General features: G+C 42.9%; 3 protein-coding genes across 16 annotated transcripts in view; 1 reads left to right on the top strand and 2 right to left on the bottom strand.

The window, feature by feature from the left end:
- Window positions 1-15881, bottom strand: part of FYCO1 (FYVE and coiled-coil domain autophagy adaptor 1) — a 43352-nt gene extending 27471 nt beyond the window's left edge. For 2 of the 9 annotated variants that reach the window (XM_051612754.1, XM_051612759.1), the window contains exons 1-4: window positions 6311-6770; window positions 4689-4795; window positions 3390-3515; window positions 473-579 (exon numbers count right to left, since the gene is read on the bottom strand). In XM_051612754.1, coding sequence (XP_051468714.1) covers window positions 473-579; window positions 3390-3515; window positions 4689-4795; window positions 6311-6365 — 395 coding nt within the window. In that variant the 5' untranslated portion in view covers window positions 6366-6770. Of the gene's footprint in view, window positions 1-472; window positions 580-3389; window positions 3516-4688; window positions 4796-6310; window positions 6771-14429; window positions 14498-14915; window positions 15314-15807 lie in introns of those variants that run through there. The other 7 variants (XM_051612760.1, XM_051612761.1, XM_051612756.1 and 4 more) reach the window with 6 other exon arrangements.
- The window catches only part of LOC127381868 (C-C chemokine receptor type 8-like), a 40081-nt gene continuing 29689 nt past the window's right edge, over window positions 15795-26186 (top strand). Inside the window, exons 1-3 of one of the 6 annotated variants that reach the window (XM_051612767.1) lie at window positions 15795-16097; window positions 23588-23765; window positions 25363-25474. The gene's annotated coding sequence lies outside the window, so the exon portion shown is untranslated. Of the gene's footprint in view, window positions 16098-19312; window positions 23766-25362; window positions 25475-26186 lie in introns of those variants that run through there. The other 5 variants (XM_051612768.1, XM_051612766.1, XM_051612765.1 and 2 more) reach the window with 5 other exon arrangements.
- On the bottom strand, window positions 22549-23553 carry XCR1 (X-C motif chemokine receptor 1). The gene has a single exon (XM_051612770.1). It carries the CDS (start codon window positions 23551-23553, stop codon window positions 22549-22551), a length of 1005 nt encoding a protein of 334 aa, XP_051468730.1.

Below are 26186 nucleotides of genomic sequence, written 5' to 3'. Positions count from 1 at the left end.
ACCCAAGTTAAACACACTGTGCAAATATTTGGCTTTTTCTAAAAGCCCTGCCAGGGCCTCAAATCAGCTACTTGGCCAGGGCAAGCTGTTCCTCTGGGTAACAATCCAGGGATATAAGCAAATGCTTTCTGGGGTTTTGTGTAACACATTCAAATTAATCCTCCCTTGTGATGTACAGCACAGAAGATCAACCCCAGGAACTTCAATCCTTATAAAAATGTCACTTTTGAAATGGACATATAGAAAAATCAGCACCAGCCATTGAGCTGTAACAACTTTCAACCTTTACCAGCCTAAGATAGGTATGAACAAATGATTCAGGCCAAAAGGTCTATCATCCTTCCTATCCTATTACCAGCTCTCTAAGCCAACTGTTTGGAAAGGTTTAAATTTCTTTCAATAGCTACTAGGTGATACTGCTTGATCACAGTGAACAAACATTCATTAGTTAACAAAGTACTTTGCTATTCACCTGGTCACCTTGGTGTTCATAAAACATTGCTGCAAGGTGTCTGCTAGCCTTTGGTGAACCAGGGAGTAACGAAGAAATGCTCTTCCTTTTCCAAGAGATGTTCGTAGCTGGAAAGGAGAAGCCACAAGAAAAGTCTAAATATCATTTGTAATCATGTAGAGACATGTCCAGAACAGTCTACACACTGACACAAAGACCACCCACAATAAGCCATTAGTTGCAAAGGAAGCAGTTAAGAACTGCCACTGCGAAACACCTTTTCCCAACACTGTCACTGGACGAATCTTTTTTGAGTGACCAGTTTGCATCTACAGCTGGCTCTTGTCCACTTTATAATAATGTAAGAGGCATCACAGGACCAATGAATGATCTAACATACTGAGTACATGAGCACAGACTATGCTAAGGATAATTCCCAACATAGAGCAAAATCTCAATGTGCCCAGCAAAGCCAGAAGTGATTACTTAGGTTACTTAAGACATATCTGGCCACAGCTGGAAGATATAGTCGCAGAATACATTTAGGGCAGATCTAGTCATAGAATAAACATGTACACATACAAAAATATACATTCCCATGGACACAGTAACCCCAGATGATGTTAAAGTCTTTCTTAATAATTAGTTGTTAAGTTGATCAAAATCTAATTCTTACTTCAGACCAAGAGCAGCTGCATGACTGAAATAATGGATCTTTTTATGAAGACAGCTGTTAAATCAACATAGAAGAAGATCACAAAACTCAGCACCAAATACTTGTTACAGCTACTGACTTGGGTAATTGATGCTTTGTTTTGTCTTTTACATCTGAGCTACTGGTTTTCCTGCAAAATAATGAAACACTAAACAGTAGTGTTTCATTTCTCTTTTCCACTAAATCAGTAATCAATTTAAGAATGGAAAATGAAAGTGATGAAAATAATTTCTTGCCAGTCAGCGACACTCCTAACCAAACTGCTCATCCAACTAACAAACCAATTATATTAATGATTTTAAGCTGGAGGCCAAGGAAAATACTAGAGGGACCAAGGCACAAGTTAGTAGGTTACTGTAAATTTTGCTTGAAAAGTTAGTGTGAAAGAAGGCTCAAAAGCTTTCTCTCCTGGTCAGTATGCGACTGTGGTGAAGTGAGAGCGATGCCTTAACTCTCAGTTTCCTTGATTTTGCTGTTGCCAGGCTTCTGTGCTCAACTAAGACCCAAGTTCCTCATTTACCTCAGCAATCCACTCTATACAAAACTGTTCCTTATAAACGGAATTATGAAATTTGGAGCAAAGGAAGCAACACTGCTTTTTAACTTCTGTAGGACACAAAGTGTGAAATAACATGGTCCTCAAAATCTAAGTACTCCAGAAACAGCAAATTCAATTTGCCAACTGCTTTTTGTACTCATTCACCCTGTAGATACCTAAATACTTCTTCAGGGAGATGCCACCCCTGCTCTGTGCACAGAAGCTCACAAGCATTTTTCCTAACTAGCCACATTTAGTGAATATCCTAAGAATAGTAAAAAACCTGACAACACTGGAAGCCACTGAACTAACTCAATCCTTAACTCCCACTGGCTTATCAATTTAAACCACAGTGCCTTTTTTTAAGCCTGGAAATACTGTAACAGGTGTACATGAGAAGAAGAGGAATAGATTTACATATATGCAGCTACAAGCAGCCAAAGACTATCTGACTAGGAAGCAAAACCACAGCACCTCCTGCTAGAGCCCTGACAGAATTCAGGGAGGCAGGCAGTGTCTGGTATTGGCTGTGTTTCCATGCTGCTTGCAAACACTGGCTAAGGTGCAACATATGGCTCCAGCACTGTGCAACCTGTGGCTGTACAGACTTGGAAAGATGTGTATTCTCTGTAATCAGCTTTTGAAAGGGAAGTGCCCAGAACTCACTGCTCACCCAGTGTCACCAAGGACAAAGCTCTATGATTAAGAGCTGAGCAATTTCCAGGGTATCTATTTTGGTTGGTAGGGTACACTAGAGACTGCCTCTGCCAGAGTATCATGGCACTCTTTCAGATGGCTCAAGACAATGTTATCTAAAGCTGCTGTGGAGAAATTGCTAAGAGAATAGGGAAATCTGCTGTAAATAGTAACTTGATAATTCAAGTTAGCACTGCTCACAGACAACACAAATGAGCATTGGTACAATGCTGGCTGGCACCACCACACCACTGCTTCCTTTACCCACAAGGGAAGGCCTTCTTCAAAAGATTCTAAAGACTCAGAAAGGGTCAGAACAGAAAGCTTCTCACAGCAATTACTTCACCCACTCATTATGAAGCTGAAGACATAACATGGCTGTTACAAGATTAAACTTTTATTACTCTAACTAATAAATAGAAAGCTTTTCGTCCTGATCATGACAGCTTACCAGAGGGAATAATGACAACCATCCCAAGCCACTACATCATGCTATTTGACATGAAGGAATTAAGACGAGACAGAAGATGAAATGCTGCTCTCAGTCTACTGCTTCTCAACTCTACTGATCAGTTGAAAAAGTCTTAAGAAATCTCAAACATAGTAAATCTTTCGGATTTGATCATCTCCAGAGGTCCCTTCCAACCCCTACCATTCTACGATTCTATGATTCTAAGTCCTCTCTTAAGCTGTGCTAAAGATGGCAGGCTCTACCCTTAACTTATGTTTCATTCCTTTTTAGGGAAAATGGCAGTAAGTTTATGAAAAGGCAGGGCGCAGCCAGAAACAAAAGGACCACTCACTTGTGCAAGTAGTCCTCAAAATAAGAGTCAGGCTATCTAGCCCTATATAATTCAGTGCCCTAGTAAAACGAGTAACCCTGAATGCTTATATTGTACATGAGAATTAAAAAGAAATAATCCCCAACTCTCTGAAAAGACATACCAAAACATAAGCCACATATTATGAAGCTTAACTGATACACTTACTTCTGTAATAGACTTGACAAAGCGGATTCCATCATTAGCTCCTTTGACTTTTGCAAGACAGTCACAGAAATAATCCCAGTAGTCTTTTCTGTTCCCTAGCAACGTGTTTTTTTCTTTCAGGTCAAACTTAAACAAGGAAAACAAAAACAATGAGCAAAACTTAAACATAAATATACTTATATATAGCTGGAATTCTGTTCCTCTCCCAGCAACATGTGCATTCATGACTCCTCTTAGTTCTAGTCAATGTATTCACAATGGAAAGAGACATTGTACTGCACAGATGAAGTCCAGCAGTTACAAAAGCTGCTTTACAGACAGTAACAGATAATAATGTCTGGATCTAGTTAAAATACAGATAGCTATTCAAAACTGCTGAAACAAAGACTGGCAGCAGACTCAGCAGCTGTTCAAGAGCAAGGAACCAGTTGCTGAGAGACCTGCAATCAAGTGTGGCCACAGCACACATACGTACCAGAAAAACCTGCTCTAGCTACATCACGTTTAGCAATGCAGTGAGAGTATGGACTGCAGCCTGGACCACTCAAATCCAAAAGGGTTCTTTGGCTTCTGCTGCATTGTCTGCAACCCCGTTAAAGTTCTCTTGCCTAGATTAAGGCTGGATTAACATGTCTTTGGTGCAATCAGTGACATGATTACAGTATGTGTAGACAAAAGGCTATGCAAACTGAATTTCATTTTCCCCAGCAGTGTCCCCTTTTAATTAAACTTAGAGGATGACCAAAAAGCAGCATTCCAGATTAAGAATCAGCCTTTTATGTTGAGCGTTCCATACATCAAAAATGACCTTCCAAAGAGAAATTGCTAAAAAATCTGTAAATTAATCACAACCCCATGTTTACACCATGAACATCTTAGCAGTATTTATTTTACATTAAAATAGTAGTATTTATTTTGCAAAAAACAATCTTGTCAAGATTGTACTGCTAGTTTTTCCAAAATAACTGAGCAGAATATATGTTTAAAATCAAGCTCAAATCTTTCAGATCAATAGATGATCTTTAAGGTCTCTTCCAACCCTAACCATTCTGTGATAAAAGCCTTAAGATTCTTCAATGAAACTGCCAGCGTAGTCTTTTCATTACAATTATTTACTTTCACTTGAATAAGTACAATAAGAACCACACTTTTCAGTCCACTCACTAAAAAAAAAAAAAAAAAGACTCAACTGGATAGCTATGATAATTTGAGTTAAACCCCACATAGTGAAAAGGCAGCAAGAAAAAAAAATGGCCTAGCTTTGATGGTGGATTACAAATGAAACATATAACCTTTTACCTGTAGAAGGTACTCAAGCTTGTAGGAGAATTTTTGCAAGTTGCCACTGTCATCTGTGATTGGTTCTCCTCCTTCTTTAAATTCTTTACTTAATTCAGTCACAGCATCTTTAAAACAAGACACCAAAATGGTTAACTAATGCTAGAGGTATATAGCACTGAAGCCATAAACAACTAAATAAATGGTTTTTCTGCCTGGACATTATGCATGTGTATTCACCTTATTTTAGTTCAACTCTCTTAACAACAGTGCAAAAGCTTATTGATATGCTTGCACTTTAACACCACCTACTCAAAAAAGAGAGCCAAAATTGTGTATTATAGATGACTACTTCTTAAAAAGAGCAAAACTTTCTTCTGATACTTAGCAAAAATTGCTAACAGACAATTGCTAACTGGTAATTCAGCAGAGGAAAGAGAAATAACTTTTTGCTGCCTCATGTGCATATTAAGGTATTGCCACAGGACAAACAGAATTCTGATTAGAAAGGACAAAGCACGTAATCTGCTAAAGGGGATCAGTAACACGAGAACAGTCGTTCAGTCAGCACATTTATCTTCTCCATGCTTTATTCAGGAAGGTTCAGCTTGTGCTGGTTACAAAACACAAATGGGAAAAATAATTAACATAAAAATAAGCATACAGCAACTCCTTTTCCCTTAAACCTGCACCTTTAGAGGGTGAGGAAAACTCAGGACAAAGCAAACTCTGCTGTTTTCCTGAACACTCTGGCCCCAAAAGTTTGTACTCCTCAGCATCAGAAATTACTCATTTTGAGCTTCCTTTCCACTTGGTTCTGTACTTTTTTCAAGTGCCTGAGTGAGCCTTAGCTCCCAGTCTCACTTGATTCCCTTTGCAAATTAAAAGTATCTTCTTGTTAGCAGGCATGTAGGTCTACTTTTTATGTTCCAGGAAGACTGAGATTCTCAGCTTTGGGCATTATCAGACCTATATTTAATAAAAACTAAAAGGAAAAATACCTGGATCTTGGTATAAGCAACTGACTAAGACAGACATACAGCAGGAAAACAGTTACAAATCTGCTCCCAATTTTGCCTGCAACAGGGCTGTGACAAACTAGGCTGGCTACAGCTAGTGTAGGACAAGTCAGGTGCACAGAAAGCATGTTCCACTGCAGCAAGAACAGCAGATCCAATTTCCCAGCACTCCTCCTCATTCCCAGTTTGGTTTGACCTTCTTTTTCCTTCATACATTAGCAGTAACTCCACACTACCTTCCCACTGAAGGAGGATCTAAAAATCAGGTCCTCTCCTTATCTCACATGAAGTTTTAACAGCATAGCTCTATTCATAGCCACAAAGTCCTAGCTCACACTGTGCACCCTACAGACACTTTTTCAAATTGTAAAACTTATTTCTCATCTTGCATGTTTCTATTTGCATGATTTCAGAATTCAGGATCTTGCAGTCAGTGCAGCACACCTCTCACCAAAAAAATCAGTCACATCCCTTACTGAGCACACCACACACCTTGAACCACGTTGCTACATCTGCTGCACAAAAATCTTACACAACTGAGAACACAACTGCTACTCTTTGTGGTGTCAAACATGAAGGATGCAGTCCAGCCTACAGAAGGAATGTGTCAGCATGGCACTGTACCTTCCAAGTCTCTGACAATCCGCTGCAGCTGGCTCTCGCCACTAGTCGCTGCCATCTTGAAAACCCAAGGAGCTCCCCTTCTGGGCTGTTAACCTTTTCATCCATCTAGATAAAACCAGTAGAATTTGAATCCTTGATGACCATTGGGCTGATGATTATTCTTCTCTTTGACACTTGTAATTCTGTAAAAGTCAAACATAAAATTAGAGTCTTTATCATCTCAAATGAGCAGATGAGAGGTGCTTTAGCACTCTAGATCCTGTTGAGTAAAGAATTCCATAAGGCAAACTCTTTTCCAGCAACCTCCTTTGTATTTCCTTCTAGATGTCACTTTCCATTTCAGTTATTTCTTCAGTTATATCTTTCAAAACCACTGAGCAAACCTCAGAGAGCAATTTTCTATTACTAGTTACAACACAGTGAGTCTTACAGCCCAGCTCGGGCTGGCATTTCATGCAACTCATCTTGTGACCCTGAGGGAGGTGCTGATGACACAGGACTTGCCCTCCCAAAACCCTCTGCGAAATTTTCCCTATGAGCTGCAGAGTAAAAAGATACAGTGACTTTTTCATTTCAGGGAGACTTTCAAGACACAGACTAGGCACTGGCCAAGGAGTCAAAAAATTCTGCTTGTTTGATTGTCTGGCATTGGAGCATAATTTTAACTCATAAGAGCTACCAAAAGATTTAGTACTGGAGACTGGTTTTAGCATGAGAAACATCTTTCATCTCAGAACCCACTGTTCCCAACACATGTAAGAGGACACCACTCTATTTTAAGCTCTGTTACAGTATCCCTCGGTGGATAAATACCCCTTGCACCACCTCCTTCACCCAGCAAAATGACAAAAGAGCTATACCTAGCACTCATAGAAGATCTTTCCTTAATTAAAATTAATGAATGAAAATTAATTAAAAGACTCAAACACTTCACTAGAACAGCCATGTCTGAGGACCCAAACTTTCAAGCACCCACCTGGAAACAATCATTCAAAAAAAACCACACAGAAACTGCAGAGGGAACTTACTAAGCATCCTATTCAAAGGCTGTTCAGAGTTCCACCTGCAAAGCTACAGCCAAATTTTCAAGCAAGCACAACACCCAAAGCACCGAATCTTTAGAAAACTTGCTGTTACACTTCTGTGCTTTTATTGCCATTCAAACTAAACTACAATGAAATTAAGTTGCAACTAAAATCTTACAAACTTTTGAAATACAAATGTGATTAGGTAAAATTATTCTATCTCCTTTCTCCTTTCTTTTACTCACAAAGTACCTAAATTGTCATGGCTGAAGTAGGTGTCTGAATGAATCAAATGGACCATCCTTCTATCCTACGTATTGAGGTGTTGTTTGTAAATGGTCATGTGATCCCGTATTCTTTTATTTTTTAAACAAAGCAAACTTTGACAAAAGCCACAGAGACAGAAACATGCTAAGTATTAAGAAAAAGGCTGAAACTGGGCTTACTGTCTGCTTCTCTTAGTACTTGTGTTTTGCTACCTGTTAGTTTCCGTTTCTGTATTTTGATGGCAGTTGTTAGGTTATGACACAATTGTGGAGTGGGCCACATGTGGCCTGGGGAAGGGCCCTGGCCTGTAAAAACCCCACCACAGCTGTGCTGCTTCAGGGAGAGAAGGCCAGCACAGCACAGACCGGCTGGCCTCTTGTGGTGCCAAACACCATTTCTTACCCTAAATCAACAGCATCACATACCCAAGATTCCTATCTTGATTCTGCTGAGTGATCATACAAAGTAAGTTGCCACACTTCCTGGTAACTTGCTGAGTTTGGGTACCAATGAAAAGAAGAAAGAATAACAAACCCAGTGAGTCAACATTTCCTCTTCTAGGGACACACTGTAATATCAGCCATAACTGTTCAGATTGGCAACTGTTACAGAAAGGAACCTAAGTGACAAGACTTTGCAATGTGTGTGACAGCAAGTCAAAATGTGTGGCCAAACCAAATGCTCTTCCTCACATAATGGGGGAAAAGAGCATGGGCCAACAATCCTGCTCATCCTGCAAAGGCCATAATAAGCTCGAACTCAAAGCTTCAGAAGCACAAAGATTATGTGAGAGGCATGCCAGGAAAACAGTGAACAGGCCAGCTGCAAGCATGTAGGGAGAGCCTTGGAAGAGAAGCAGCTGGAAGTTGAGCCCGCCCTTATTTCTCAACAGCCAGCAGGGAGCAGGACATGGGGCATCCTGTGGCAGACAAGCACAGCATGGGACCTTGTCTAGCACTAATTCCCAGCAGACTGCCTGAGCAGATATTTACTGGAGGAGGATTAAGGAGGTTTAGAATTGCCCCAACCCCACCAGCTTTGCGTAAGTTAGTGCATTGGCCCAGAAGTCAAGCGTAAATGACATTGGTGGCACAGTGCAAGGGAAAGCTGCCTGTTGCCAATGGGCTGATCCTGTTGTGCCAAAGCAGCTCAAGACACGCGTCTTTGCTCCTGTTGAGATCTCCTAGGCAGAACGCAGTAACTCGGAACAGAGACCACAACTCAGTTGGAGGCATGTAACTCCACAGCCCACTTCCCCTCTCTGTCTGCTCCCCATCACTCCTTTCCTCAGTACAGGGAGCAAGGTTTCACAGCTTCTCCCTCCCTCCCATCAGCTCCTGCCCATGAGACATGCATTTACTCCCTTCTCTTCCCAGAGGTGAAGGGGATCTTTTGAACTGGGCTACTACAACAGGAGAATGTGCTGAAACTTTTCCTACCTGCCTTTTCCTCTGCAAATCAGGGAGAAAGGTACTTCTTTCCTCCTTCTCTGGTCCTTCCAGAGGTGTTCTTAGAAAACAGAATCCATCCCACAGACAGGTGCAGAGCTCTCACTTTGTATGGCAAAGAAAGCCGACAAGAAACCTTAACTGGTTTCCCAAGGTTTGAAAATAGGAAGACGTTGTATAAACACCTGATCTAGTCCTTCCTGATCACAGAACATTTTGCACAGGATTGTTCAGAGCACAACCCTGTTCCTCCAGTATTTCCTCTCCTATTATGTATGTCTGTAAACATCTGCTATGTGAAAACAGCATGATACGTCTGCTAGGCATGGGTGACCTGCTCTGGGTCAAAAGCTTTTCAGATGATGTATCATTACCTCTTACATAATAGCATTTTACTAAGGCAAATGGCATTAACTTGCACAAAACTGCAGTGCTGCACTGACATCAGTGCAGCCACACCAAGGACCTGGCAGAGTACGGCAGAGGAGGCAAGACAGCATGCCCATCAGTCCCTCCTTGCACCCTTGGGCTGTGCTGGCTGATGTCTGAAGGTGGCTGCTCTTTCTCCTGCTGGCAGGAGTGTGGGGGTGTGTGGGGGTGACAATCTTCTCTACAGAGGAGGATATCCTGGAGATTAAAGAAGCAGAAAGGAAACAGCCCAGTCATAGGAAAAGATTTACCTGAAGGACAGTGAGACACATACAAAACATTAAACAAAATTTCATTACTGTAACTAAATTGGTTAGTGAGGTAGCTACAATGACCTACTTTTCCATGTGCAATCAGAACAGGAAGCTGGAAGGGTGTCTACAAGCAGAGTTCTTCATTGAGAAAAAACCTGCAGTGAGACTTCTACTACTGCCTGACATAAGAGAATCCACTCCCCACCCAACTGCACTTTGATCACACAGAACAGAACTCACTCAGAAGACTTGGAATAATTCAGTTAAAAAGTAAATTGGCTGTGCAAGGCAGATTCATTGGAAATCAAGGTCCACTACTTTCTACTGCTTATGGAAATATTTCACATTAACTCAACTGCTCTGGCCTGACCATTCCAAACAAGGGCACTTCATCACATGGCCCCCACTGGTATCACAAGACCTTTAATTATTTGGTGCCAGTCATTCCATACTTGTTCTAACACTCTATATGAAACAAAAGAGTCAAGCAAGGATACTGAGCCAAATCCTACATTCATGAGACAACACAATCTAAACTGTGTTATTCATTTATGCAATGTGAACATGATTTGGCCCATAAAAGTAGACACTGGTTAACTACAAGGCACACTTTTAGAAAGTGTGTGGAAAAAATTACCTATATGGTGATACAGTGGCTACAAGACACACTGACAAAAGAACACTGAATGCAGATCTCATGGCAAAGATGAAGGAAGAACTGGTAAAAGAGAATTCCCTACCTCTCAGGACTGTAACATTTTATTTAAATGATTTAGTTAAATAATTTCATCCCAATAATAGCCTGGGAAAAGTACTTTGAACTTTGTTGTTGCAGGAAACAGAGTCTCAGTGGAATTCATGCATCTGTGCTGCTAGCTTTTTTTTTTTTGTACCTTGCAGGCAGATAAAGCTGCAGATCCGTAAGTTAAAGAACTGCTCGCTGCAAATAAGGGTCTGAGGTGAACTGCAAAAAAGACAGCATGGCTCTTCCATCGTGCACACATCCATGCTTTTATTAGCCAATTCAACCCTTTGTGCTTTAACACTGCATATCAAGATACATGACTGAAAAAAATGCACACTGGACTACATTAAATAGGACAATTAAAAACAAAAGGCAGGGACAGTCTGAACATCAGCTATGTTTGGAGTTCCATTTGGAGTTTTGAAGCTCGGTTCCATTCTGAGAAGTGAAATTTTCTTGCTAAATTAATCTTCCCCCTTCATGTTCTACAACAACAAATCTTCACATTTCAATTACAAAAACACATTTTGGGAGGAATATTTGATATTTCTTTTAGTACTTCAAACAGTTGCCATGCTGCCAGCCTATGCTGTGTGTCCCACACACATACAAAACACAAAAGTTGTTTTGAAGTGTTTGGGCATATAAACATTACATAGTAAAACATTTGTTGCAGAAAATATGTGTCCAGAAAAATAAATTAGCACAGTATGATAGCCTAGGAGAAGAGAATAACTAGGTAAAGTGCATAAAAACTTACACATATTTTGCAAATGCCTGTTAGAAAAGTAGCATGTTTATAGTTAGGGACTCCTCATAATAAAGCCATTCTGTGGGGAGGCTCTTGTGCTCTAGGGATATTTGCATTTTACAGCTTAAGAACACGAACTGATGAAATTAACAAAATATTGCTTTTGCACCCCTTACCTGACAGGAGAGACTGACAGAAAAGAATCAGTAAAGTTTTGTATAATCTTTGTGCAAACTTTCCTGTTCTATGAACAACTGGCTTGCATTCCCTCCCCCTATTCTTTCTATTTGCAAAGTGTTCTAAGAAAATGATCTGTTGCTTAGAAAAGCAACAAATACAAATATACAAGTGGCACGATAAGAACTCCATGAGATACAGTTAATTTTTGAGGCTGAGTAGGGAAAGTTTGCAACCCTAACGACTCTTTTTAATGTTCCACCTACCATACTGGACCACCACTCTAAGACCTGACTTAAACCACTTTAAAACATTACACTGAACTTTGACAAAAAGGAGACCAGGGAGACAGTTTCCTGATTTGGAGAATACAGTGCTTTGTCTCTGATATTCCTCACACCACTAACTGTTGAACAACATGAACTCAAATGACCATTTCCCACAAAAACCAACACAGGGATGAGCTTGTATCTATCTCACAGAGACAGTCCTGTCTCAGCCCTGTCTCCTGACGAAAGAAGTTGCCTGTTTGAGGAAGCAGTCAGTTTACAAGGAGAAGAGCACTCTTCTGATTACAGGAATTGTACTAGTATCGCTCTTAACAAACCCATCTGCCCTTTTTCCTTAGGACATGCCAGACCTCACTACATGTCAAGAATGCTACACTGTGTTTGCTAACATCTATAAATTAACCTAACCGTAACTCTCCCAGAGACTTGCTTCTTCCCAGATGCTCCCATCCTATTTCACTCCCCCTGGTGGAAGGTACCCCTGCTGCCTCAATGCCTATTTGGTGAGTTGAAAAGATAGGTTTCATTTGAAAAGGAACAGGGTTTTTTCCCCTCTGCACTCTCATTCTTCCAAGCCATTCTACCTATGTCCCTGTGTACCCTTCCTCACACAAAACTTGCTCTTCCTCTCTATAAACTCACCCAACTATTTAAATCTCTTACATGTCCTTAAAGGCAGGCACCTGAGACTCAGATGCCACTCTGAGGAGCACCATATCGATACCTACAGAGCTAGAAACAGTAGAGGACTGCCAGCCACAAGGGAGCATTAGAGACTCGCGATGGTCAATGTGCTCGTTATAGGAGCTTGGAGTCTTAAAAAAACCTCGTTTTTCATGTTTCCAAAGTTGGTCTTTAAGCATTCTTAACTTCCTCAGCAAGCTCAGCCTGGCTAAAACATCTCTAAGACTTCAGGAGAGTTAAAAGCAACAACCATTACATCTGAACTCTGAACGGGGGCTTTCCTTAGCAGGACTTTTTACCTCTGTATCTAACGTTCCACACTGTCCCTTCAGGCCGAGGTTTCAGAAGTACTTGAAAAGGCTGCCTCCAAACAACAGTTTTGGGAAGCTTGGAGGGTGGGTTTTGAGACTTGCCCATATGTAGCACCCCATCAGTCCTCCATCCAGCCAACATCAGCAGCAGCTCCCTGTGGCAACTCCTAGCCTATATGTAGCTCCCAGTGAACTAGTAACATGCAACGCTGAAAATTACAGGTTTTGGCCACACAGACGCAGAACAAATAGGTGGCAAGGCAAGATTAAGCAAAAACAATGCTAAGGCAACCCAGACTGACTGGCCACTGAGTGAATCATGCTACCTCAGAGCCAGCAGAGACATTCATGTTTTCTTTCCTTTGTAGCAGGAAGTATGGAGTACACCCTCTCTCCCTGTTTTCTCACTGGGTTTCCAGTGAAAGTCACCATTTTGGTGGAAATTTTGGAATTTCAGAGTCACAAACCCCAAAGATTTAAAAGCCTTTGGAAGAGAGGCCTGTGTGAGACTGTCACTGCTGAGCTGCTTGGGAACAGACAGACTCACAGATGGCACAGGCTTGGCGTGAGCCCAGTTATTCAGGGATATCCTGATCCAACCTCTTCACTTTCAAACCCCAGGTTAGCCTACAGCAGTAGCAAGACCCTTACTGTGCTCATCCCAGCAGTAAATTAAATGTCCTGGTGGACACACTCAGGGGTTAACTGTTTACAAATACCTTTGCCAAAACTGCTAAACCATAAGCAAACACAGAATACTGAGATGGATGTGAAAATGAAATCAAAGGGAAGGGTGTATGAGTTAAGGACCTGTGCAGCAACAATTTCCCAGTGCTATTCCAAGCACTGAGACTGAGACCCTATACAGATAAGGTTCTGCTCCTTCTACCAGTGTTTGAAACTGTAAAGCCTTGGGCAAAGTATTTAAAATTACTACTATTATAGAACTTCTGGACACAAACAGCCTCCACTCCCTGGACAAACTGCAATTACTACACAAAAATATGAACAAGATGGAATACAAGTTGCTAAAAAGTTTCCTTTTGTTGGCAATACTGAACAGAAATAAAAACATAGTAATATCAGTAAATAAAAGGAATACCAGATAACAATGAAAACACTTAGGGCTTTTAAAGTTCCATTCAGTTTAAAACAATCTCAACAACATTTTAAGAGTACTAGATTGTTTCAGAGTTTATCTGACAAATAGGCAATTGTTAATTTCTAAATGTGATCAGCTAAGAAAAACAAATAACAATCTGAGTTAAAAATTATTTTCAGCACTACTCTTCCTTATGTCCACCAGGTATTTATGCAATTCTACATATACTTCTCTTTAAATTTTGAATAGCTTTCTCTCATTAGTTGTTCCTTTAGGTCTTAATCCCCATAAATCTCAGAGGACTGTGGCTTCCAGGAGGTTAGTACAAATTCCTATTTCTTTTATGTAACCCTCTAGCAGTGGAGAGAAGGACTGCAAATACAAAACACCCTTTCACTGTTATCAGATGGGAGTCCATAAGAGGCTCCTTTATACCAGAAAATCAGGCTCCACAGCTAACTGGCTCTTCAGAAGAAGTAGACAACAAAAATTGTCAAATATATATACCACAACTAGAAGTGCAAAATCAACTACCACATTTTCCTTCACAGTATCTTACATACAGCTTTTTTAACTGCAGTGCAGTCTTCTAAATGTGCATGTTTGGAAACACTGTTTGGAACATTTGGAACATACTTTAAATTCAAGCACTCCCACGAGGATCATTGGAAGACTTCAGGAAATTGCCCTGCACACAATAGTATCTGGAAAACATAAACCACACTGCTGCAAGGCAATTTATCTCCCTGCAACATCATATCAGAACTGAAAACAAGAACAACACCAACACAGAACACGTTGCCATGCTGCTGACAGGACAGGGTCCATGCTGTACCCTGAAAGTTTAATCCCAGCCTGCCCCCATGGGCATGAAGGCAGCGCCTGGCACTCCTCCCTCTCTGTTGATGCTTGAAAAACAACTTGTTTTCAAGTGAGAGGCTGAAACAGGAGCACGACACCTACAGCTGACCAGCTCCGTAAGGCAAGGAAACCTTTGCACAGGCAAAAAAAATCAGCAGCGGGTTGGGTGCAACGACCCAGGCAGAAAACGCCAGGGCCGTGAGGTCCACAAGAGGCAGCTGCAGCAGCCACCAATGCCCCAGCCTCCACCGCCCAACTCACCACCGCAGCGCCTCTGCCCGAGGAGAATCCAGAGCCCAAAAGCAGCAGGCGATCATTTCACTAAAGGCTCCTGGTTTGTTTGTTGTTGTTTGTTTTTGTTTTTTCCCCCCCCTGCTTGCTCTGGATTACCGGGATCAACCCAGCCGGCGGGAGAGCCGGCTGTACCCCCGGCATCTGCTCCGCAGACAGACTCAGCCGCTTCGTGTGCCAGCAAAACTCTCCCTGTCCGTGCGCCAGAGATTTGCCGACACAAGGGCAAGCGGGATTAGGGCCGCAGCAAACATGTGCCTGTCAGCGCTTCGCACGGGGGGTGAGGGCACGGGCGGGCCTTTGGTTTCTAGCGAGGGCTCCGGGTGACTCTGCTGCTCCTCCGACAGCGGCCGGGACCTGCGGAGAGGCCTCGGGAGGGTCCGCTCAGGGGTGGGTGACAGGGGAGAGCACAGAGGGGAGTGTTTATCTCAGCCCCAGGTGGAAAGCGAGTCACCCCAAGCGACCGGGCCTGTACGCCGCCTAGGCGCTGGCCCTGGGGGGCCCTTCCGGGGTTCCCTCGCAGCTCCCCGCCCCTCAGGGCCAGCGCCCGGACGGACACCAGCCCCCCCCGGGCCGCCCCGGGCCCACCGCCCCCCGCAGGCCGAGCCGGCCCCGGCCGGGCCCGCGCTCACGCCCCGCAGCGCTCGTCCAGGCCGCCCCGCTGCTGCGGGGCCCCCCCCGCGGCCCTCGCCGGCCCCCCCGGGGCTCCTCCCCTCGCAGCCCAGCTCCGAGCGGCAACAAGTGGAAGCCGCTGAAGTTACTTCCCCCCCCCCGCTTCCCTCCAGCAGCCGCCGCCCCTTCCCCGCGCTCCCTCAGGGCCTGGGCGGGGGCAGCCCAGGGGTGCGGGAGTGTCCCGCGTTACCTGCGCGGCCGCCGCCGCCGCCATGTCGCGGAGAGACGGCCCGGGGTGTGTGTGGGGGGGAGGCTCCCGAGCTTGTTGGCCGCTCCCCCGCCGACTACAACTCCCGTGAGGCCGCTGGAGGTGCCTCCCCACCCCGGGGCGCTGGCGGGGAGCAGCGCCGCGGGCTGCCGGCCCGGGCCGGGCCCTGCCGCCGGGCGGGCCTGGCGGGGAGGGTGCCATAAATCCAGCTCTCCCCTTTCTGTCCCTATCGGCTGACGAAAGGAAAAACCCTCTTCCCGCAGCTGAGAGAGGTAGGTAGGGATTCAGAGAGCTTCCCCCACGGAAGGAGACTGGGAGAGAGAAAGCGGGTGTGAAAGTGGAGCAAGAGGTTGCTGCCCGCGGCGGGGTGCCGGGCGTTCTGCAGAGCCCGGGGTTCCCAGGCCTCCCACACCATCTCCCAGCTGGAACCAGGCTGCTAAAAGCAGGCAGTTTGCACTCTTCACGTTCCAGCCCTTCCGTAAGCCATGCCATGCTCTAAAAGAGCGTTTCTGCCGTGGTGTCTGAAGCGGAGGGCAGTGCTCGTTGGATAAACTTTACTCGAAAACTTAAGTTCCTTCGCTTTTTTTCCGCGTTGCCCTAGTAAACGAATCGTTTTAATAAGACTCGTGATCAAAAGGTTTGTCCTCAGTTTTTGCCGCAATGCTTGTGACTGTATTAGCACCGTAAACTTCAGCTTAGGAAGCCGAAAGATCAAAGCACAACGTGTTCAAGACTGAGGAAACAGGTGTAGCCTGGAGTCACTGACATGTCTCCATTGCCCCTCATTTTTTCATCCTCACCTTAAGGATGACTCAAGTTACCTTAAGTTTTGGTGAATAATCTTCACCTAATGCGTGGTTTTGAGTAGCTGGAAAGCATTTTAATGTCCTCGGATGTGCAGGTTATAGGGCTGAGCGTGTGGCGGGCGCAGGCCTTGGGAAGGGCAGGGGGATGTCTCACGGTTTGGCAGCAGCCTTCAGGCTGACTTCCCTTGGCACACCGCTGTGGCACGCAGCGCGGCGCCGGGAGCATCTGCTGCGAACAAATTTTGCTTCACGTTGATCTATAGGCAGCTGGGTGTCTTCCAAAATTAGCCTCAAGGTCATCGGTTGCAAACAGGGATACATCAAACCCCAGATAATTTCGCTGCACTTGCAGGGGGGGGATGGTGTATATATTTTGAAGAAGTCTTTGTGCAGTTTTACTTCTCACGCAAAAATAATCAAGTAGAAGGGATTGTTCCTCCTTTGAATTATGTGGTGACAAGCCACTTTCATAAATATTTAATTACTGACATTAATTACTGAATTATTGCCTGTTTATACATACATCAATTTCTTTAGAGAAAAACATGCTATTTCCAACTAGGTCTGTCAATAATCAACATTTCCTTAGAATTTTCTGGGTTTTTTTATTTCTTGGCAGAAAAGATGTTCCAGATTTTTGCTTTTTGGAAGCTAACCTAGAGAAAAATGCATTATCTGCTCCATTTGTGTTGCTTTTCTTTAATTTTATTCTAATACAATATATTGATTAACTTATTCATAGAGTATAATAAGCTGGATAGGAATTATTGTCAATTTTACTAGCCCAGGAAAGGCCATGTCAATTATCCCAGCAAAAGGAAAGCCTTTGTTGGGAAAAGACTTTTAACCAGTTGATGGAATGTTACCCATGTGATCATAAATACATTCCATAGAGGTAACTCCATCAACTAAAACTACTGAATTGCTAAATAACATATGTTAAGGATAATTAAAGGATCCTGCTGTATTCTTTTGGTTCTGTTGCATATAACTAAAATGTAGGCCAAGATAAATATTTAAGGGCTGAAAGTAATTTCTGGCACCAGAAGTTCAATCTAATGCTAGCTGTGTTTCTTTTTAGAGTGATTCTGAAAATACAATTTGAATGTGGGTGGTTTTGCATCTTTTTTTTTTTTGTGGGTGTTTTTTTGGGTTTGTTTGGTTTTTTTTTGCATTTTGGTGGCACTGGAAGCCATTTCTATACAACTTTGCAAATAAATATAGAAACCTTCAGTTTTCGTTGAGATGCATAAATGTGCTCTTTTTTTGTGGGGGAAGTTTCCTCCATTCAGGGAAGCTAAGATACATTCACACTGTTGTGCTTGTCATGAAGTAAAGTTATACACTGCCCTCAGTTGTGTCATGCTTACAACATTTTAGTGCCTTATTGACTAGAGCAGGTCTTTACTAAACCCTCTTAAATAACTGGGATCTATTAACAAAAACCAACAAAACCAGAAAAAAATGTCTCCTCTGGTTATTAGATCTGGGAACATTTCACAGTGGTCTCTACACACGTGCCCATAGGATCCATTCTCTCCATCTGTCTGAGACTATTGTTACATGTGCTACCATATTTTCTTATATTTTTTAATATTTTTTTAAGGATTAATTGATGTTATATAATAACTGGGGAGGCCTTTGCTCCCACTAGGCACTTGAGGTATTTTGTGAGAGTAGCAAGCTCCCAGTTTCCCTGGTCACCCTCAGTGGATTAACATGCCATTGTAGCTAGACTGAACAACAGGCTGCTGTTCATCATCAGAGACTTTCTGTGACTGTGGGGAGAAAGCTTTGGAAGCACTTTTTGCATTTGTTTGCGTTCTGTTTTGAATAGGTGGACAAATAATTGTCAGTAGGTATAGAGCTGGAAGCAGGGATCATAAAAAGAACCAGCAGAGGTCTGTAAAACCTCTTGAAGCAAACATGACATTTTAGACAAGGTGGCTGAGGGGCTTGGGAGAATATTCTGCTACTATCAGGTCAGCTTCTGAGACTGTTTTCCACCAGCTCATCTAGCTCCAGCCCCCCTCCCATGGTCAGGAACACTTCCCACTAGACCAGGTTGCCCCATCCAACCTGGCCTTGAACACTTCCAGGGAGGAGGTGCAACCTGTTCCAGTGTCTCACCACCCTCACACAAAATAATTTCTTCCTAATGTCTAACCTAAATCTACCCTCTTCCAGCTTAAAACCATTACCCCTCTTCCTATCACTACACATTAGGCTCTCATGGCTACACCAAAGGTGGGAGCTCTGACAGGCTATGACAGTGATGCTCAGTTTTGTGTTGACCTGCTGAAAAGACAGGTAGGGAGAGGGGCTCAATCCAGTTAAATTCCTTGTGGGAGAAGCTGTTGTTCTCCCATTCTACTGGGTAGAACCTAATATGGACTTAATCAGAGCAGCAAGAGCATGTTGATTTAACTGGAACTTACACTTAGGGATAGAGGATGGCAATGAGGTGCCATCCTGCATAAAGGCATCCCTGGCACTGTACAGAAGTTGTACTGCAACCACTCATCTGGCACTGCTACCCTCTCCAAAATAGTCTGTGGTTTCCAAAAAACAATTAAATTTTCCTTTTTCACTTCATGAACTTCTTTCTCTCAGTTCTGCATTTTCTCAGACCACATAGTAGTTGATTGATTGAGTGAAATTAAAGATTCAATGCTCCCAGAGCAGTCTGTATTTTCCAAGCATGGAAAGAGATGGACAGGCTGCCCATCCTTAGACCCACATTGGGCCTATCCTGTGGCTTTAGCAATACAGATATTTAATAACATATGTGTATAAATTAAGATGGAAGCTACACCAACTATTTCTTCTAGACAATGAATATAGTTCCAAGTACCTACCTTACAGGTCTTTGTGCCTAGTAGCAGAGTTTGGAGAGAGGGGTACAACCCATGGCAGAGGAGAATTGCATTGGGACTGCTTAAGTAGACTGGACCTATAGTTGTCTGCAGGACTGGGCAGGGTGCATGTGATGGTGCTGAGGGCATTGCCCAGTATCATTGCAATTTTCTGTCTATCTATTGCCAGCAGGTTGAGGGGAACCTTTATTCCTCTCTACCTGATGTTACTGTGGTCAGCTCTGCAGCAGCATATCCAGTTTTGGGGCCCCCAATAGAAGAGTGAGATTGGCTGACTGAAGTGGGCCCAGTGGAGGACCACCAAGATGGTTAGGGAGTTGGAGCACGTGATACATGAGGAGACTAGATTGGCTGGGGTTTGTTTAGCCCCAGGAAAAAGCAAGGTTTAGGGGAGATCTGATGGCTCTTTTCCATTATGTAATGCAAGGACATAGAGAAGGCAAGGAGAAGGCAGCATCACCAGGTTTCAGCAAAAGAAATTTTGTTTGTGTAGAAGGAAAAGAAAAAACCCATAAGAGCTGTTAAGCCCTGGAACAGGGGCCCAAAGGGGTTGTGCAATCCCTGTTCTTAAAGATTTTCATAGTTTGACCAGACAAGGCCCTGAGCAACCTTGTCTAACTGGGAAGACAGAACTGCTGTGAGTGGGGCTGAGGAGTGGATGACCTCCACAACTCTCTTCCAAGCTAAATCAATCTACAAAAATTCACAATAACCTCTTAAATTGAAAATATCTTAACTTCATTAGGACATTATCAGAGGCGGAGAACAATAGTCACAGTGTGGTATTCCACTGAATTTCTGAATGTTTATTAGTCCCACTTCATAATATCAGGAGAGGAAGTCTCCACATGCTGAGTTAGTTTGGCTATGGTAAGCAGCAAGTACAATTGGGTAGTATTAAACATTCCTTTTACATGCTCATACGTACTGTAACAAAGTATACTCAAGCTGGAAACAGATTTAAATAACTTGTTAAAAACTGCGCAGAGCAGGATCATTTCAGTCTCTGGTGCTTCTGTTGCACTTCTTGACCTTTTAGAGATAAATGTAAAATTTATTGACAGTAAAGATTTCAGGGTAGTGCGGCTCTAGGTCAAGGAGCTGAATGATGGTTTATTGAAATAATGTAGGTTCACAGGACCACCTTCTACTCATTGTCATAGCATTTTCTTCTTGTAGAGCTTTGCTGGTGCCAGTGAAGTTGTCCTGGCAACTCCTTCAAAAGAAGAAGAAGAATTTGGACTAATTTGTCCTCCAGTAGGTTGTCTCTTCATAATTGAGTCTCCAGTCCAAACTCTCTTGAAGGGTGTAGAAGCAACCACATTCATTTCAAATCTCTCTTATCATGAGACAAGAGCCAAAGGCTCTTCCACCACAACCAGACAAATGACAACTTCCACTTTTCCAGTGTTTGTCTGAAAACAAGTGAGTTCCTGGTGCAATTAATGAGTAACCTTTACATTTTTTAAGTTTTAGCCAATAACTGTAGTAATAGGATACCAGGACTGACTTGTTCAGAAAGGCACATCTGATGATAAGGGATGAGATTATGATCATTTTCTTCTGGCAGCTAAACTGAAGCACAAACCAGAAACTCTGGGCAAGCCTTAGGAAGGCTATTTGGATATGTGTCATATAGGTTTGCCCCATTCTTGTGCTTTCCCCTAGGTATTCTTGCTTCTGGATATGATCAGAAATTGGACACTGTGCTTTGGGCATGCCTGAGTTTCTGTGTTTTGTAAGCTATACAACAGCTGAGAAGAATCTGTTGTCTGCTCCAGATGATCCTTAAACATTGAATGAAATAGTGTGGAAGGAACACAGAAATATTTTAAGTTGGCTGCTTAGAATCCCTGCCAAACCATTGCTTGGTGTCACTGCAAAGCTACCTTGGCTTTCTATACAAATGCTAGGAAATTAAATATTCTGGCTTCCAAAGGCTTTGTCATTCAGCTACACTGGAGTGTGTACTACATGTTATGCTGCCTAAGGAAAAACAAACAAACAAACAACAAGCTACTGAACTACCATAAAGAAGAATATCCATTTCCATGGGGAAAAAAAAAAACAAACAACAAAAAAAGTTGTAATCAGAACGTGAATAAAAATGCCTGCTGTGGAATTGAATTGCCTCAACTTGCTCTTAGTTGGGAAATCGTGTTTTAGTGGTCATATAAAAACACTCCTGAACTTAGCACAGCCAGCCCTCTTACCAGCATTTTCAAGGCTAGGTTCATGCAAATATTTGCACTTTCCACCTGCCCATGGAGATAAGATGGATGATTTGAGTGTGGCCAGGCAGCTAGTTAGACCAGATGCTCACACACCTCCAAGTTATGGCTGTATCTGGTATTTAGACAGACATGAAGCACATCAAAAACAAACACTTGGCTGGCTTTGATGGTCAAGTTTTAAGCAGAGTTATGCATCTCTGTGAAGCAGTTTTTAAAAAGTTGTGAAGCAGCGAGCATCCAAGTAGGCTAAAGCCTACTGCTCTGGCTTCCTGAAAGAAAAAAAGAAAAAAGAAAAGAGAAAAAAGAAAAAAGAAAAGGGCCAAACATTAATTATACAAATAGAGCACTGATAAACACTATAAAGCATTAAAATCTTCAGAGATATATATATGTCTATTGTGATACACAATCAAAGTATTTAAGTCAGGCAAGAAAGCAAAATGCAACAGCATTTATGCTGAAACCTGCTGTTTAGGCTCCCAAAGGAAGAAGCAAAAATTTATTTCCTTTTAAAAAGAAACTATAAATGAGAGAAAAATCCATCTCACTGTGCAAAAAAAAACACAACACAAGCATAAAGAAAAGACTTACAGGCCAATAAAGTAATTTCTCTGCATTTTCAGCTCTCCCTCCCACTGCAAATACATTTTTAAATTATTTTCCATACCCAGCATGTTAGCAAAGAGTAAATATACACAAATTTACACAAATCTGTCTTTCTCAGGAAAGGCCCTCTAAGAATTAGAGATTATCCATGGTTTTAAAAATCTGAAAATTCATCCCGGATTACTGGTAATAAGTCTCACTTCAGTAGATGGACGCACCTTCATAGTGGAATTTGTCTGGAGGGGAGATTCTGGGGCTGGAGACTTGACTGTTCCCACAGGGTAAATACTGACTGCATAAACGTAACAAATGGCTCTTGAACTTGACTCCAACAAAAACATAGAGCACAGGGTTGAGGCAGCAGTGGGAATAAGCAATTTTCCGGCTGATGTGAAAGGCAAGCATGGAGTCTTTTTCATACTGACAGGTAGGTGGTGGAAAAGTAATCAGAAAGCTGAGAATGTTGTAAGGTGCCCAGCAAAGGAAAAAAGCCACCACAATGATAAGGATGAGTTTCACAGTTCTGTGCTTTCTGCGAGATCTTGTTCTGAGCAGGATTATCAGTATCTTGAAGTAACAGAATACAATAACCCCAAAGGAAACCAAGAAGAGTACATTTCTCTGATAAATGTCCACCTTTTTCCATTTCCAGTCAGCATAATCACAGGTCTTGCCCCCTTCCAAGTTGTCTTGCACTGTGGTGTGAATCACCTCAGGAACCACCATTAATATGCTACCAGTCCAAACAGCCAAGCTCACCAGAAAGCCGCAGCGTTGTGTCTGGGATCTCAGACTGGAGAGGGGGTTCACTACGAACAGGTACCGCAGGATCGTCATCAGCGTCAGAAAGAAGACGCCGCTGTAGTAGCCAATGGAGAAAACAGCATTCACTGCTTTGCAAAGGAACTCGCCAAAAATCCACCCAAAGGACTGGTCCATGGCCCAGAAGGGCAGCATGCAGGAGAAGACTAAATCAGAGACACAGAGATTCATGATGAAGATGTTCGTTAAAGATGTGAGGATTTCGTACTTGAATAGGATCCATAGTACTAGAGTGTTGCCTATCAGGCTGAATAAAAATGCCAGAGCATAGACGACAGTAGTGAGGTGGGTGTAAAATACAAAGTAGCCGCCCATCTCGCAGACATTGCTGTAAATTATGGAGTAATTATAATCTGAATCAGGTGGATAATTTTCTTCATCCATTTGTCTGTGCAAACCGTGTGCTATTTTCCAGCAGCTACTTCAAAGAACTACAACAATCAATCAAAAATTCGGGTGAAAATCAACCCAGTAACTAAACTCCTGCTGCGGAGCCTGCTGTTTTAAAGGACTGAAAGAAGCAGTGAAACTACTTTGTTTGTCCTGGTTTTGGGAGAGAAAGGAGTCATTTCCTCTTACGACAAGAGCATGAACAGGTAGATCCTAAAGATTTACCCTAAAAGCAATGTCAAGATCTTAAATACTTGAGAAGTCAGAAACTAAGTTTCTAAATCAATGTCACAGAATTATAGAATGCATTGGGTTGGAAGGGACCTTTCAAGGTCATCTAGTCCAACCCCCCTGCAGTGAGCAGGGACCTCTTTAAGTAGAATCAGGTTGCTCGGAGCCGCATCAAGCCTGACCCTGAATGTCTCCAGGGATGGGGCCTCCACCACTTCTCTGGGCAACCTGTTCCAGTGTTTCTCCATGCTCGTAGTAAAGAACTTCTTCCTAATGTCTAATCTAAATCTGTCCTGCTCTACTTTAAGACCATGGGCAGTGACAATCGCTAAGTATTAAGCTTCTACTATGTGAAGTTTGGGGATGCATTGTTTTTCAACATAAGTATCTCAGGTGCCAAGACTTTCCAATCTACTACTATTTTTACATTTTTCTGGAATTGTATAAAATCCCTAAACACTTCACTATATATATGAGTCTTTGTCACTGATGTTCAGCACTGTAGAAACTTAAAAAGCTGAGCAGTACCAGTATCAATAAGTGTAAGCACTAAGGATGGGGAAAGTGGTGTTTCTTACAAATTTTTGTCTTGACGTTGGTTGATACCTAAAAATCTCCCAGCTGTGAGGGAGGCACCCCCACTTTTTGCACTCCGTGCATCTCTGTGTCCTGCTGATTCTTAGGGATGCGACAGGAACAGAGCTCACACCACACCCCTTCCTGGGGGCTGCTGCCCTCTGCCTGTCTGCAGGTAGGAATTTAATCCCAACTGTATGGTTGAAATTGGCCAGTGTCCAAAATTACTGGGAGTTGGAAGATGACACACAATCAGGTGAACATACAAGGGTAGCATGGTCACAGCAGCCTCATGTCTTTATGAAATTAAGATCAAAGTAGGTATAGAAAAATTAGTAATGGCTCCAACCAACGGTTCAGTCTAAATTAACATAATCCCTGATGAAGGGGTTTACCTGCAGCACTGTGTTTGGATCCTGATTTGACTGGTGCCAGTGAGAGACCTGTCACCTCTTTGGAAATACAGTCACGAGAAGCAAAGTCCATGACTTGGGCCAAATTTGTTCTGGTGGCATTTTTCTTTTTGGATTAGCGAAAGTAGAATCTTCCTGTTAGAGCAAGGGAAAGACATGCTGCCTTTGGAGGACAGGAGGGTTATGTCTACACCAGGAAAGCATGCCAAGGAGCACTGCTGGCTGCCAGCATTTAGTGGTGTCTTCAGGGGCAGGTGGCTCTGGTCAGCCAGAGCTTGGCACAGGCAGCACAGGCCAGGGACCACCCATCCACTGGGATGTGGTCACCCAGTTTTGGAGGCAAGGAATATGTGGGATTCAGTACTGTGACAGCAAGTGGCCCTGGCACATATATCACCAGAGTTATAGTTCTAACTGTCAAGTGTGCCCGTGGCCCACAGTCTGTACCATGCTGCCATCTTCAGGCATGCAGGACAAGTCGCTTCCGAGGCTGTCATCCTCTCTGGATTTGTTTGACAATACAGACACTTGAGTAACACAAGGGTTGGACTGAGGTCTTGACCATCAACATGTCCTCTTTCAGCTGCAGGTGTTGCACAGCCATTGTTCACACTGGCTGCTTTGCTTGGAACCCCTTCCCTGTGCTCCCCGTGCAAGTGAGACCTTGATGCAGGACCTCTGTCATCATCCTCAGGGTAAACATAGCTTTGAACTTCTAGACTTCTATTCTTTGCTGAGCTGTAGGAGTCTGCATGGTGTGCTGTGTCACCTGGTGCAGTCTCCGTGTAATTACAGATTAAGGTTCCAGCCTACAAGGCATCTGACCTCCTGGATGGCTGGATCACGACTAAGCATGTGCTTCGATATTATGTTTGTTCCAGCTGGGAAGCCCTCCATCAGATCAGTGATAGCAAGGAGCACCTTGCAGGAACCTGAGCTGTGATCTTTTCCTTCTTGCCTCAGATTCGCTATAAAACTCCTGAGGTCAAACCCTGTGTTTTTGCTCTATTGTATTTTATCCATTCTAGTCTATAAATGAGAAATGCTGTGCATGGATTTCCAGTTAAGACATGTGAAAAGGAGAGGAAAAACTTGATGTGATTGAATCAACAGGCTAAGAACATTAACATCACACATGAAATACAAATCATGCAACTTTTTTCAGTATATATATATATATATATATATATATATATATATATATAATGGTACAAGTGAGAGCAGAAGTTGGCTGAAAGATGGAAACTGCCTTAGTTTCTGTTGCCAGGACAAACAGGAACAGAGGAAAAACATATCCTACAGTTTAAAGTCGTCCCTGTCCTTGTGAGGAGCACTCAGCAAGGCATTCAACATTTATTTCACTATTGGCCAGACACAACTTATTTCCCAGAAGCTGTTGTTTTCTAT

Source organism: Apus apus, chromosome 2, assembly GCF_020740795.1.
Source record: "Apus apus isolate bApuApu2 chromosome 2, bApuApu2.pri.cur, whole genome shotgun sequence".
Taxonomy (NCBI): Eukaryota; Metazoa; Chordata; class Aves; order Apodiformes; family Apodidae; genus Apus; species Apus apus.
This window is presented reverse-complemented; position numbering and strand designations above follow the sequence as displayed.